Below are 14,762 nucleotides of genomic sequence, written 5' to 3' on the forward strand. Positions count from 1 at the left end.
CCAGTGCTCATGTTAACAAGAACATGCAGTTAATGTTCTTATACTACAGCTTTACAGGAGAACTTACACAAATTCAAGTTGCAGTGCATATTCCCTTGATATGAACGGGATTTGGTCTGGAGCCAAACACTTGGCCAGCTGCAGTGCACTGTCCCAGTGCTGCAAGTCTTTTCGCATCTGTTAACAAAAAAGAGCACCATTTTCTGACAGAAGAGATCAATTTCTGAATTGTAATATGAACTTTATATTAGTCTAAATTAGTCGCAGATGACACCAAGCTGGCTGAAAGCGTTGTTCTGCCTGGAGGTAGCAAGTACAGAGGGAGTTGGACAGATAGGCTGCATCACTGGGCTGAAGCCAATGGGATGAGGTTCAACAAGACCAAGTGCTGGGCCCTGCACTTTGGCCACAACAACCCCAGGCAATGCTATGGGCTTGGGGCAGTGGCTGGAAGACCGTGCAGAATAAATGAATCTCAGGGCATCAGTCAATGCTCTTCTGAACATGAGCCAGCAGTGTGCCCGGGTGGCCAAGAAGGACAATGGCATCCTGGCTTGTGTCAGCGATAGTGTTGACTGCAGGAACAGGGAAGTAAGTATCCCCCTGTACTCAGCACTGGTGAGGCCACACCTCAAGTACTGTGTTCAGTTTTGGGCCCCTCTCTGCTAGGAAGAAATTGAGGCCCTGGAGCGTGTTCAGAGAAGGGCAGCAAAGCTGGTGAGGGGTACGGAGCACAAATCTTACGAGGAGCGGCTGAGGGAGCTGGGATTATTGAGTCTGGAGGATGCTTAGGGGAGAACTTACTGCCCTCTATAACTGCCTGAAGGGAGATTGCAGTGAGCTGGGTGTTGGCCTCTTCTCTCATGTATCTAGTGATACAAGAGGGAATGGCCTCAAGTCGTGCCAGGGGAGATTCAGGCTGGACGATAGGAAATACTGCTTTTCAAAAAGAGTGGTCAGGTGCTGTAATGGGCTGCCCAGGGAAGTGGTGCAGTCACCGGCCCTGGGGGTGTTCAAGGAATATTTAGACGTTGTGTTGAAAGACATGGTTTAGTGAGAACTGTTGGTGATAGGCAGACGGTTGGACTGGATGATCCGGTAGCTCTTTTTCAGCCTTGGTGATACTAGGATTCTAAATGCAATTATAAAGCTAATGTTCTAGGAGGATGCAGGCAATTTGAGAGGGCTACATTCATCTTAAGAGAATGTCTGCAAGTCACACAATATAGAAAACAAAACTAAAGCAGGCAGAGTTACCAGCAGGTAAAATATTCCAACAATAAGATAAAGAAAATTGCATACAAAATATTTACACGTTTTGAATACCTCAAGTGCGGAAATAGGACGAGAGGATGCCAAGTATAAATCCTGAGCCAGATTAAAATTACCAGTAAACATGGCAAGGTGTCCTGCTAAAAGGTTGTGGTCTTCTATTCCCTGTAAAAGGACACAGGAGGTGCAACAACATCAAAAAGTTATAGGTAACATACTCTGGTATATACAATAAAACAATACATCCCCACATTTGACAACACATAACAGATTCTACAAACCAGAAAAGCCCTCACTTTCTTACTGTACCTCAAAGCCACTAACACTGCCTAAAGTCAACATTTTGCACATTCTTAAGTTATTATTTTATGTACACTTTCGGATGTATAAATACAACCTGCTTAAAAAAATATGTATTAGTGGCCTTGAGCACTATCTTACAAATAACAAAGGATAGAGCACCTGTCTGCCAATTGAATATATTCTACTTCTTTCAAGAAAATGTAGGAAAGAATTCTGCATTCCAGTAGAGTGCTGCAATTGTGTGAAGAGGAAACCAAGCAAGAGTTCTGTGGTTTGAAAGCTTTCTCCTCTATAACTAACTCTCTTGAAAATAAACGACCTATTTTTAAAAAATAAAAAAATAAATAATAAAAAAAGAAATTTGCAAGTCTTAAGAAGAATTAAACTACAGCATTCCCCGTTTAAAAGAGACTTCATGTTTTACCTTTATTTCTTCTAGTGACATCACCATTGCAGCATTACCACATGTCCGATAAACACGTATTGCAAATTCCACTTCCATATGATGTAAGCAAGCTTTGCCCAGCTCATTCCAACTATTCTGGTCATTCAAAAGTACGCATATCCCCCACGCTTCTGAAAATCTACAGAGGCAAAAGTAATTTTAAACCAATACTACTTGTACTTAAAATTCCTTCTCTACCCTTTTTTTCCTAATAAGAGGACAGGGAAAACTCAAAAAATCTCTCCTAAGCTGTAGAGAGATAGATGACCACCACGAACAAGGTAGTATAATGCATAACTTACAGTTCTGTTTCTGCTATTTTTACCATTATTTTTCATGAAATCACCTGCTTTCCCTATGCAGGCAGTTTTTCCATTATACTGATTAGGCTTTGCTTCACTGCAGTAGAAAAAGAGTGAGGCAAGAAGAATCTCTTTAGCCCGTTTTGGAAAAGCCACTGTCATAGGACCTCAAATCGCTCTTGAAAAAATTACTTTTACTTGACAGTGGAAAAACAGACAGCAGCACTGTGTCTTTTACTTGGGTTTGCACAGTTACCTATATGGCTTGATGAATCTAATTCATCAGTATTCTGCATGACATTTTTAGACAACCAGAGCATGCTACATAGAGCTATAAGCACAGAAGAAAAAAATTACACAATGTAATTAAAACACAGGTGTACCTTTTCAACATTAGCGTTTGAGTAAGCATTTGTGCCAGCTCATTAGGTCCAAAATCTTTCAAATCTCCAAGGAAACTGTGAGTGCTGAGATAGACATTGTTTGCTTTCCCACTCTGAGTCTGACAAGTTAATTCTCCATTATACAGCAGCAAAGGTTTTTGGGAAAAGGGGACTTCTGTACCGCCTGCCAAGATAATCTTCGAACCTAGATTCAAAGATTGGGAAGAAAAGACATCATTAAAAAAACCCTACTTGGTAAAAAATGTGGTAGCCTGTAAGCGTAGATGTGCTGGCTGTTAACTCAAACTCTCTGGTAGTCACAATCAAGAGTAAAAGAGTGTGTTTTTCAGAGAAACAGTAAAAACAGTTACAATTCTAAATGAAAAAAGTCATTTTGCAAATGTTGGTAGATTGATTTCTTGTCATTTGCCACTCATAGAAATAGCTATGGTTACAATTTTGCTTAATACTGTAAGTGAATAGAAGTTTTGTCATTTGATCCCAAGAGTTTCTCCTGAACATTCAAAATACAATTGAAGTATAATGTGTAATTATTATACAAAAGAGTATAGGAGCAAGAAGCTTGAAGGGTTAAAACCAACATGCCTCTTGCCAGAAACCTATACTACATCCAATTTTTATTAGTAAGTTACAATTCCAAACCTCTGTTCTGTTCATTTTCATATGCAGTTATGAAAATACTTAACTCAAATGAAAACAGAACATGTTTTGCTTTAATAACTGAAGTAGTTAATAAGATTTCTAAAGCATTTACAGTACCTTGAATGGCATCTTTGTGAAAGACATAAGTATAAGCTTTATCATCATCATAAGCAACAAAAACACCTTTATCCATCGGCCAGTTTTCCCATAGGATTCCTTTAATGGTCGGTGAGAAATCTGGAATCTCATATACTCTATCATTCACCTAAAAAGAATGCAGAAGTACAATTACAAGGAAGCAAGACTAATCAGAGAAGCTAAATTCTTGCTCAGAAAATGATTAAAAACAGAGGAACAGAAATGGTACAGAAATATGAAATGCTTATTACAGAAGGTTTTCTTATGAGCAGTGACTCTGGCATAACTGGTTAATTCAGAAAGGAAGCAAATGGAGAAAAGCATATTTATTTTCCTTAGAAGAAGAGCATTGGGATAGGCAGAAAAACTGAAAGGTAGTAGTTGTGAATCAGATAAAATATCAGTATTGGAATTCACTTATGCATAATCTCTGAAAACTACTGACAGGCATTTAATGTAATTAAATTGCCCTGATCTAGCACACACATTTTACTTCATTACAATACTACTGTTTCCATTACCATTCAACCCCTTTTGGCAATTGCTTCTTCTAGCATATGTGTTGAGTGACAAACTTTTACCATTCTCTATAAAACACATTGTACATGATAGCTGGAGACTTACCTTATAGATATAATGGCACGGGTATCCCACAGTAACTTACCGGACAATAGACAAAGCCATCACTTTTTTCATCTATGAAAGCCAGTCTGGTTCCATTGGGATCTGGAAAAATTTTTCTCACACTGACAGGATGACGATACTCATTCACATACTGCCAGTCTTCAATGTAGAAATAATGAATAACTCCAGTCTAATGAAAAAAAAAATAAAGACACAAAAAAAGCTAATATGAACACAAATAACTGGCAAGTAGATAATCAATTTGATTTTTTTTTGTCCTATCTCAGAGATCTGAGCATGTGAAGAAAAAAAACGTGAAAAAAAAACATTTCCAGCTTTCCTTTGACTTCTTTCCTCATTGAGGGACGTTATAGGGCAGGATAGAAAAACCTGAGGCTTTCTGGGGGAGGGACAAAAACCAAACAGACAGGAGGGCCTCACGACCTCACTTCCTGCCTTTCCCAATGAAAAGATGAATATCTGTCACTTCAACCAATGCTGAATAATTTGCTTCCCAGGAAGAATCACAAATTCTTAAGTACAGGTTTACCTAATACAGGGGAAAAAGCAATCAAACTTACTGGTGATAAACACTATTTCTCAACTAGAGTTGCACAAACAAGAACGCTAGAAGTAAAAGACAGCTTTATCAGTCAGTTGCAAAACTTGTTCGCACCAAATCGATCAGTTCTGAATTTAGCATTTAAAATATTTACCAGTACTAGTTTTAACTTTGTAAAAAGGGAACCGAGGAAATAGGAAAGCCCTCAACTGCTCCAAAATCATTCAAGTTGTTTAACCACTGATAATGCCAGAGAAAGCAGCGCTGTCTTTCCTCTGAAAGGTCAGTACCTCACCCTGTGACATAAAGAGCACAAAACAATGTCAAACGTGCCCTGTATTTCCTGTGGCAGAAAATACTAAAACCAAAAAAGCTACACCTCACACAGAGGAAAATTTCCTGAGAAGTCCATCAGCATATTCACATTATTGTTCGATGCCCTCCTAACCTCTTCTCTTACTGAAACACTTAAAAAACCAAAAATCCCTATCATCTGACAATCGGTTCAACAGAAGCTCAGACCTACGTTTACAATGCACCACTTGCTTACCTCGTTATCTTTTGGTCCACATCTGTCACATCACCACTTACATCAACCTATTTTCAAGATAAGCCCTACGCTTTTTTCCTATACCCAGAAGATACTTTGATCGACAATCACTTCGCTACTAAAACACAATTAAATTCCACTCCTAAAAAGCAGTGTTCTGCACCAAGCACTAGCAAAACAACGTTTCTGCCAAAACATCTCATGTAAGTGCAAGAGTAAGGGAACGTTGGATGCAACTTTGACTGCTTTTGAATAGAAAATAATCCAAAGTGAATTTCAGAAGCATCATTTTTTTTTGCTAAAAATGATAATAATTCAAATTATTTGAACAGAAGCATACTCAATTTTAAAATGTCCTTAAAAACAGAGATAATACTCACGTCTGTACCATATATGAGGAAGTCACCAGTTAAAGCATGGCACAAAATTCGGTACTTATCATCATCTGCTGGGAAGAGTCGAGTTTCTCTTTCTTCCTGAGCATCCAAACCTTCACTTTCTATCTAAACATAAGAATAAAATGAACTTAAGGACTACACTGTTAGGAATGCAATATCAAAGTTTTGCCTATATCAAACTGTCCAGAAATTAGATGAAAATAACTCCTCCCGTCACAAGAAACAATTTACAAGAAAAGACCTTTTCTTGCTTGTCCTAGAGTATTTTTTATTTCTAAAGCATCCAGAAATTCAGTTCTGTATTTTATATTAGCCAGCATAAAAAATAAAGAACTTTATTTCTACCTCCATTAACAGAAGATTACTCCATTTTATCTCATTTCAAAAATTTCTTGATCTTGGTCAGCTTAAATCTATTATTTCAGAAATCCAAGCTGACAGAGCACTTACCATATGCAACTGGACTTTACCCTCAAAGAGAGCAGCAGCATAATCAGAATTAAGATGCATGCTTGCTACTGTACCCAGATACTCCGCATCTTTAAGCTTTTTTACATCTATAAAAAGAGAGAAACATTCAACATTTTGTTACCAATATTTGGAACTTGAAGTTTTATTTCATTTGATTACAATGTCTTGTCATAACTACTTCAGTTTGTGAAAATCATTATTTGGTCCTAATTGCCTAAGGGCACTTCATTTTGTTATTGTACAGTGCAGAATGTGCAGCACTGCTAATTCACAACCACATTCATTAAAAAAGGACAAGCAATGATGTGGCAGCTTAAAATAAGAGAATGAAATTAATGCTTACTGTTCTCTCCAAGCAAATAAAACCAAGCCCGATTGTTCATTCCTACAGCCAAATGATAAACACCAATAGCAATGAAACTGGGCTCCACTTCAACGGCGACAGTAACTGGTAGTTCCTGTAACATAAACAATATCAGTTTCCACCTATTATTCTCACTTTCCTTCTATCTAACTGAAGTTTAAAAGGAAAAATTATCATACTCTCTCCACATGATTGGCTATAGTAACTTCAAGAAGAGAAGTGAGGTACGCAATCTGTGTATTGCAAGCATCTCCAAGGACTGGAAGCTTTGTCAAGAAAACATGGAGGGATGCTCTTCGTGTAGATACTGCCAACAGCTGTCCATCATCTGTCCAAGCCAGCTGATCAACACCTGAAACATTTACAAGTCATGGCAAAAGATCATTTATTTGGCAACTGAAATGAAACCAAGAAGCAATAATTTCACTTTAAAATGTAACAATAGTAGAATTCATACCTAGGAATATAAGTACTAATGTATTCAAACCAAAACAGTTAAAATAATCTCCCAAGGTTAAATTGAAACAGTCAGACCAAATCCATCATGTACTAACTAAGCATCTTCCTAGGAGTGAAAACTTAATCTCTGAAATGCTTACAGAAACCGTAACACAATGTAATAGTGGTAACTCACTATGTAAGAACACTAGACTCATAAGAATGCTCTGGAAGCCACTGAAAAAAACCAAAAACTTGCATACAGGATGAGAACAGATCAAGTATCACCACGTAGTGCATGAGATACAGAAAAAAACATTAAGAAATTCACCCACCCAAAAAAAACCAGGAAGAAGCAGAAAACGGTTGTGTATTATCTTATCTGAATATACTATATTACAGATTAAAAAACAACCACACACACCCCACAAACCAAAAACTTAACAAACTCTAATTGATCAAACATTCTTAGAGCTGTACTTCCCTACACTTCAAACAGATACAACCAAACTTTTAAGAAATAACTGCATGGTCCTTTTTTTGCTGAGCATCACCTAAAGCACACTAGTTGGGAAATAAAGACTTCATGATAAATTCTACATTTACATACCTTCTCAACAATACTTTTTATTAAGGCATACATGTAAACAGAGTCACAACCAAAGTTCTATTTTTTACCTATTCTATTTTTTATTTATAAAAGAAATCCATCCTCAAGGAAATTACTAACATACCTTTGTTTTCATCATCCAAGTTTATTATGGCGTACATCTTTCTCAGGTCTGACAGATCATGGATTTTAATGCTAAAACAAAAATAAACAGTCTTTTGCACTAATTCTCAGTCATCATAAACTGGAAGAAACTAATGGACTAATGGAACATAATGTGAGCGAAATGAATGCAAAACACCCTGAATTTCCTAAAGAGCAATGCACACACACAGGAGTGAAGAGACTGACAGCTTTCACGTGCTTTCAAGGTACCTAGTATGTGTGAAAGTATCTCTTAAAAAATAATACTTCTTGTACAATAATTGATATGAAGTCATATCATGCTTTTCTCAAAGGCATACAACTCTCAATGTGCCAGTGCCTTAAATCAACAGCCTGCCAAGGTCATACACACACGAAGAACTGAGGACAGACAGAACAGACTCCTGCTGTCACTCAGCTTCTTCCACACAGAAGAATTCAGGTTATTACAGGAACAAGAAGCAGTGGAAGAGGAGCTATAGGGCATATTCCATCATATAAACAACATATTTTGGAAGAACTCCAGTCTCAAATTACTTTCTCCTTAATTGCTTGCACATTTGTATTTTTCTCTAGATAACAGTTAAGATCAAGTGGTAGAAGAAGTTATCAGAATATCACTGAGTTCAGTACAGATTTAAATGAATAGTAATGTTGCTAAGCATCTATGTCCAATCAATTACAGTAAAGGAATTTTGACTTTTCAGTAGATGAGTAACAGATTAGAAAAAGAAGGTATCAAAAATCAGTATTGAATTTTAATTACTTAAACAAAAAACCCTAAAAACACAATTAAAGAGAATAAAGTTAAGTACAAGTGCAGAGATATGGGTCAAGATTAGTTTCTTCTAACATTAAGCAAAGAGAGTAATTCTTCTCATCTTTTCTTCACTGACTTCTTTGGGAGCCTTGAAGACTAGCTCTAACAGCTAAACAGCAAACAGCTAAAATTACATGAGATGAAGTCTATTCCTTATGTATAAAAATGATCACTTACCAATTATCACCACACGATGCAGCTTTGTTTAATGACTGTGATATAGCAATGCCACTTAGATTATCTTTATGATTATGAGCTTGGAAGATTTCTTGACCTATCTCACGAATGTGTGTAGAGATGACTACAAAACACCCTCGTGAGAAACCAATCATAATGTAGCCATCACCGTACCTGATAAAAGACATTAGCAAATGAGATTTATTTATGTACTACGCAAAATGTGTTTTCTTTCAGGCTACTTTCAGGGGTAATCTATTTTTGTCTCTCTCCAATGGGAAAAATAATGAAGTTATGGGAATTGTACATACAATGTAGAACAATAAAGTATAATACAGATTAAGGGAAAAACAATCAAAGATTCCTAAAGAACACATACAAATTTGTTACACAAGGGTGCTCAGCAATCAATCACAAGTCCTCTTTGTTCTCTCTCCTACATTCTTCTGTGCCTCTTCACTTTCAGCAAGCAGCATACATGGCAGTAATGCTAGAACAAACTTCATTACTACAAGCATGCCAGAATTTCAAGGTTATTTCTGACTCCATCTCTTCAAAGCTATGCTAAAAAAAAATAATGGGAGCCATTCTGCCCTTAAGGCACACCACTACAAACACAGTAGTAAAGCCAGAGTGTGCATTTGTGAATAGATAGTTCAATATTCATGGTGTCAAGTACAAATATGCAGATTAAAACAGAAATAGTTGCAGCTTGCCAAGGTTAATTCAAACAAATGTATGATCAGCCTACTTGGGGAAAAAGATATTGTAATTTTAATTTAATTGTAAGCAAACAATCAAGGCACACCTTGTAAGGTGTGTACCCCAAAACAAAGAAGCACACAGCTACAGAGTTTAAGAGTAAACATTAAATGTTAACAACACATTGACTGAACAGACACTGCATCATGATTCAAAAATAAAGAAACCATACAGCTACTTTTGGGTACAGAGTTGATGCTTCTAGCTTGGCATTTCTTCAAAGGAATATTACCTTGCAGGGGAGCTACAAGAACTTTACCTAACTTTATAAACAAACAAAATAGGTGAAAGATGCAACTCCATCATAGCTCTTTCATTAGTTACTCATCCAAAACTATGAAGCCCCCAGTTTTATCTGTTGCCAGGACAGCAAGAGTATTACCACTCTAAAATGGAACATACCAATGGCAATTACATTTTGGCAATCCTGCTTTCACAGCCATTGAACTGTTAAGAATTAGAAAATGTAGACTCATACATTCAAGAAAAGTTCCATGTGAGCAGGGGATACATGCTTTCATTTTCAGCATTTATCAGAAATGCTGAGGAAATCTTCTGCTTGCTAATATGAGAACACTGCATTAAGGAAGCTCTGCTTACCATCTGTAGGTTACAATACTGCCGTAAGGCTGCTGAAATTTCAGATCAATTGGGTTATCAGGATCATTCAAATTAAAAAGAAAGAGAGTCTTCTTGCCAACCACTACGCTTACCTGCCAATGAATGAAAAGAAAAAATTAACTCAGGAGCAACAGAGACACATTAAAATGAAGCTCAGCACCCTCAATAAAAGACAAGATTTGGCACTTAGAGTAACCCTTACAAATGCTATAAATATGAATCCCAAATCCTTATTAATAGGGGAGATTTTCACACTATTCCCCTTGTGAGCCAGCAGTTCACAATGCAAGCCCAGTAGAACACTCATCTCAAATTCAGCACTTGTCCCAGCAGAAGCATTAGGTGAGCCCCATTTCTTTGGATGAAAAGGCAAGAGGTCACAGGGATCCTGTTGGACTACTCTTACTTGTACTATAATGTTTTTTGATCCACAGAACTTCTATCTGGAAAGCTGAAGGGAAGACTATCAGAACACTGCTATCTCAAGTAAAGAAAGTCTGTTCAGCTTCTATTAAACACACATCTTTACATCAGTCTAGGTAAGTACGTTTCATTTGATGAAACCTAGATCACTGCTGGAGTTCAGAATCAAAGAGGTCAAGTGAACTTTTTCTTAATATCACTTTTGCTACCAGAGCATGCAACTGTCAGACAAGAGTAAAACACTAATCTTAGAAACAGCAAGGACAGATTGTTCCACCTTACTGTTTAACAAAGATATTTTGAACAGTTGTTTACAAGTTAATTTTATGTTACCAGTTCTCCTTGTCTGAAAAGAAGACTATTTTTGTAAAGAGCTGGAAGGTTAAAATACAAAGCTGTACTTTGAAATAGGAGGTATTTTCTAATTGAGAAAAAAAAATGACCTAAAAATCCATTGATTCAGAAGTACAAACTTAAATTCTGATCTGTAATTCCTTAAATTAACCCCATATTTAAAATTTTATTTCTGCCACTTAAGGTAATTTGCTTATAATTCTATTGCAACTTAATTAAGAAATATTTAAGAAATACGATTTTTTAAACTCTTCTAAGAAATTACAAGGATTATTTTATATTGTGATGTATGTTAGCACACTAATTTTGCTAACACTCCTCCAAGTCCTTGTCAATACAATACAAGAGAAATCCTATACTGCATGGATTATATCTGACTGAGAGATTTAATTATGCCGTCTATATTTAAGTGTACAGATTTGGACCAATTGTAAGCAGAGTGTCACTTTGTTATCCATGATTTCTCTGTCTTGTTTTGGTACTTCGTTACTGATCATTTAGTAATACGTGCTGCTACACTCATCATTACCCCATTTTTCTGTACTTCACCATGGACAGACCAAATGGAACTTGATTCCCTCAAGCAAGACTGTGAAGGCAGTGGAAGTGTAGCCACTTAGAGAGAGAGCGTCACACTCACGCCAGAAGTTTAACAGACAGCTGTCTAGTCTCACTGATGATGAGCTTTGCACAAGATAAAAGCCCAGTGAGTGTTCACCTTTTTCTGAAACTGACTGCTGAAAACCACCTCTGCAGTTTAGACTTTGTCACTGTTTCCCATGTACCACATCACATATACTGCTGTATAGTTATACTGTGTGTTTCTTTAAGTACGGCACTTATCTCCATCTATTGTGTTTAAAACTACCGCAAAACTGCCCTATTTGTCTTACTGCTCACCACTGCCTTTTCATGGACACATCCTTGTTGAGCAAAGGGGTAAAGCTTTAAAGTAAAGGCATTCTGGGGGGAGAGGAGAAGGGAAGGGTAGGGTTGGGAAATAAAGGTGAAGTTCTGAGTCAAGGAAAAAGAAAAATTACTTCCTGGCCAACATTGGCTGCTAGCAGAAACCCTGAACATCAAATCAACACTTTTTTGCAGGATTTTGTATCGAGTTCTTACTGTGCTTTCCCTGGTTGATATTCTTTCATCTGTTTTCATAACTGAGAACTGCATATCACTGGGATCTGAGCTCACTGAGGTCTGCAAGAAAGAAGGTCAGGTTGAAAAATCAGTACTCAATGCAGCAAATAATAATGGTAAATATTTGCATTATTCCTACCCTGTATATTTAAGCATTAAGGATAGATAGAATTGCTCTAGCGTTGTGTAACAAAAATGAAAAAAGTTTAAAAAAGCCATGAAATTAATTTGAATCATAAAGACATGTTATCATGAATTATATATTGAAAAGTATCTTAAAAAGTTAGAAATAAAAATCTAGAGAGGGAAAGATCCAAATAAGTAGGAAGATTTGCACAACAGTGTTTTACAGGCAGTACTAACTGATAAAACAGAAACAAGGTTACTGCAGTGCAAAATCAGAGAAGAATACTCAAAGAATACGTGCAATATTTACAATGTATAACAATACGGAAACATCTGATCTGCTCCGTGCAGCAACAGCAAAGTAGATGCTTTTGTAGTCAAGATGAGGTTAGCAAACCTTATCAGCAAACCTTGCCTAGGTCTTTGCTGTCTCAATTACACCACTTCACCTATTGAAGCTAGCTAGTCTAAAGTACCAACACATCCTAAGAACTTTTATTATTTCTCCTCTTCATCCACATAGGTGTTCAGATGTAAAGTTGTAAGCACATGAAGTGAGCTATGAAAGACCTTTGAAAATCCTGAGTGAAACATCATTTGTTAAATTTAGAAAGAGAATTATATTCTTTTGCATACTGTGCAGCAACTATCATTGCTTGAAAGGATTGATCTATGCAAGCAAATGGAATGCTTGATTAGAGAATCCGAATACACATACAGGAAACTCCAAAATTAGCCTCTCAATGATGTGAGAGGTCCAGCCTGGAAGAAATCATTGAACAACAGAGGCAAGATCCTTATTTAACATGTCTAAAACAAAACCAACACAGAAGACTTTACAAGTTGTGTGAGAGCAGTCCTGTGCTCCTACTGAGAAAGCCAGGTTTGTTTGTACTCCTAGGACTCTCTTGTGAAAAATACAGGCCAGGATAACAGATAAGAGAAGCAGAGCTACTGAGATCCTGATACCATATATTATGCTGAATAATGCAGAGGTTCCAATATAAAGATTTGCCCTCCTGTTATCAGTTTTCCCAAAGCCTCCTTGTCCTTGAAAGCAGAGGTACTGAAAAAGCATCAGCACCCTTTACACTGGAGCCCTCTAGCTCTCTCAAGAACCAGGCGTATCAGTGTACATCTTAAAATCAAATAGGAGTTACAAATACTACCTGTCTTATAGTATCCCCTTCCTGATTGCTTATAGTAATCATTTTGTCTTCACCACCGAGAGCCAGAAGGTTTTCAGTGCTCCAACAACCACAAGTAATCCGCTTAGTGTGCTTACCTGAAACAGAAACAAAAAAATCCATTTTTTTAAATTAAATTTCTGCCCTTTTTTGTCCACAGGCATCTTAAGAAGCTAACACACTGAACCATGAAAATATTCCAGTAGCTACAACAAAATAGATGGTGAAAGTTGACCATAAGCACATTTTTGATTTGCATATTTGCATATGGAACAACAAAAAAAGGAAAGTAAGCAGATTAACAAAAATCCACCATTCCAAAGAGCAAGGTTAAGTTCAAAACAATGCATACCAAGAACAGGAATCTTGCGAGACGTCTGACGGTTGTATATAAGTAAGTTTCCCTTCGTTGTTCCAACAGCGAGTAAAGCTCCTACTCGAGACCACAATAAGAAAGACAATGAATCCCTAAAATAAAGAAAATCATTACTTTCTGTAGTAGATTCCTTTTGTGTCCTCACACACAAAAACATTTTGCGCACTTCTTTTGAAGTTTTCGAACCCATACACACGAAGGCAGAACTTCTAAAGCAAGGAAATAGTCTCAAGTATCAGAAATACCTAAGCATGCACAAAATAATAAGTTGCATGAGGCAATGGTGGAATAAGCTGCAGCAGCAGCTCACAATGCTCCAGGTCTTCATCAACACTTCCAATAAAGTAACAAAAGCACTTTCTTACCTCATGCCACTGTCTAGTTGGCTTGTTTTGCTTGTGTTGGCGTCCCAGAGAAAAATGGCACTGCATTTGTCTGTGATTATTGCTAAGGTATCTCCATCCTTATCCCAGTCCATAGCAACACAGTTACTGAAGAAAACAATGTAGAGTTTTGGTAATTACATTAAACTATGTTTAAAAGTATACAGAAACAGCTGTAATTCTCCAGCTGAAGTATCTACCCTTCCCTTTCCCTACCAAGCAAACCCATGACAGGCTGCAGACTTATTTGGAAAGTGTGTTTTTATAGCAGCCATACCCCATACTCAAATCTCATAAAAATGGTACAGGCTGAAGCACTTGAAATATTGCCACTTAGATTTTCAAAATACAGCAAAAACCTCCTGCAAGGTTCTGTTTTCCTAGAGACTACTCACTGTTGGGATTTTTTTTTCTCCTTCTTCAGTAAGTGTAATGATTTTGGATAACAAAGCCTTGCAGAAGCAGAAAAATCCTCAAACAAATCCTTCTCAGAATGATCAAAACAGTTTTACCCAAGAGTTACAGTGAACTGAAACAATACTCATTAAAACACACATGTAAGTAACATATACTGCAGACTAAGTATCAGTGCCATCTGACATCACTCTTTCCTTTCCAATACATAGTCACAACTTGAAAAGATATTTCTTTGAAAGTCTTCCTTGCCATTCAAATTAAAACTTCTAATGCAAGCAACTTTAGAAGCGTCCTGCTGAAACGTAC

At 37.0% G+C, this 14,762-nt stretch overlaps 1 protein-coding gene across 2 annotated transcripts in view; it reads right to left on the reverse strand.

The window, feature by feature from the left end:
* WDR19 (WD repeat domain 19) overlaps positions 1–14,762 on the reverse strand; it is a 30,725-nt gene that overhangs the window by 14,181 nt on the left and 1,782 nt on the right. For both annotated transcript variants that reach the window (XM_065737110.1, XM_065737109.1), the window contains exons 3-19: positions 14,022–14,147; positions 13,633–13,748; positions 13,263–13,378; positions 11,947–12,027; positions 10,027–10,139; positions 8,665–8,838; positions 7,648–7,718; positions 6,655–6,827; positions 6,455–6,569; positions 6,091–6,197; positions 5,623–5,745; positions 4,171–4,320; positions 3,486–3,633; positions 2,706–2,910; positions 2,000–2,159; positions 1,327–1,437; positions 68–177 (exon numbers count right to left, since the gene is read on the reverse strand). In XM_065737110.1, coding sequence (XP_065593182.1) covers positions 68–177; positions 1,327–1,437; positions 2,000–2,159; positions 2,706–2,910; positions 3,486–3,633; positions 4,171–4,320; positions 5,623–5,745; positions 6,091–6,197; positions 6,455–6,569; positions 6,655–6,827; positions 7,648–7,718; positions 8,665–8,838; positions 10,027–10,139; positions 11,947–12,027; positions 13,263–13,378; positions 13,633–13,748; positions 14,022–14,134 — 2,186 coding nt within the window. In that variant the 5' untranslated portion in view covers positions 14,135–14,147. The remainder of the gene's footprint in view (positions 1–67; positions 178–1,326; positions 1,438–1,999; positions 2,160–2,705; positions 2,911–3,485; positions 3,634–4,170; positions 4,321–5,622; positions 5,746–6,090; positions 6,198–6,454; positions 6,570–6,654; positions 6,828–7,647; positions 7,719–8,664; positions 8,839–10,026; positions 10,140–11,946; positions 12,028–13,262; positions 13,379–13,632; positions 13,749–14,021; positions 14,148–14,762) is intronic.

This window comes from Cyrtonyx montezumae, unplaced genomic scaffold (genome assembly GCF_038088225.1).
Source record: "Cyrtonyx montezumae isolate F1298 unplaced genomic scaffold, pur_monq_1.0 scaffold_2, whole genome shotgun sequence".
In the NCBI taxonomy this organism is placed as follows: domain Eukaryota; kingdom Metazoa; phylum Chordata; class Aves; order Galliformes; family Odontophoridae; genus Cyrtonyx; species Cyrtonyx montezumae.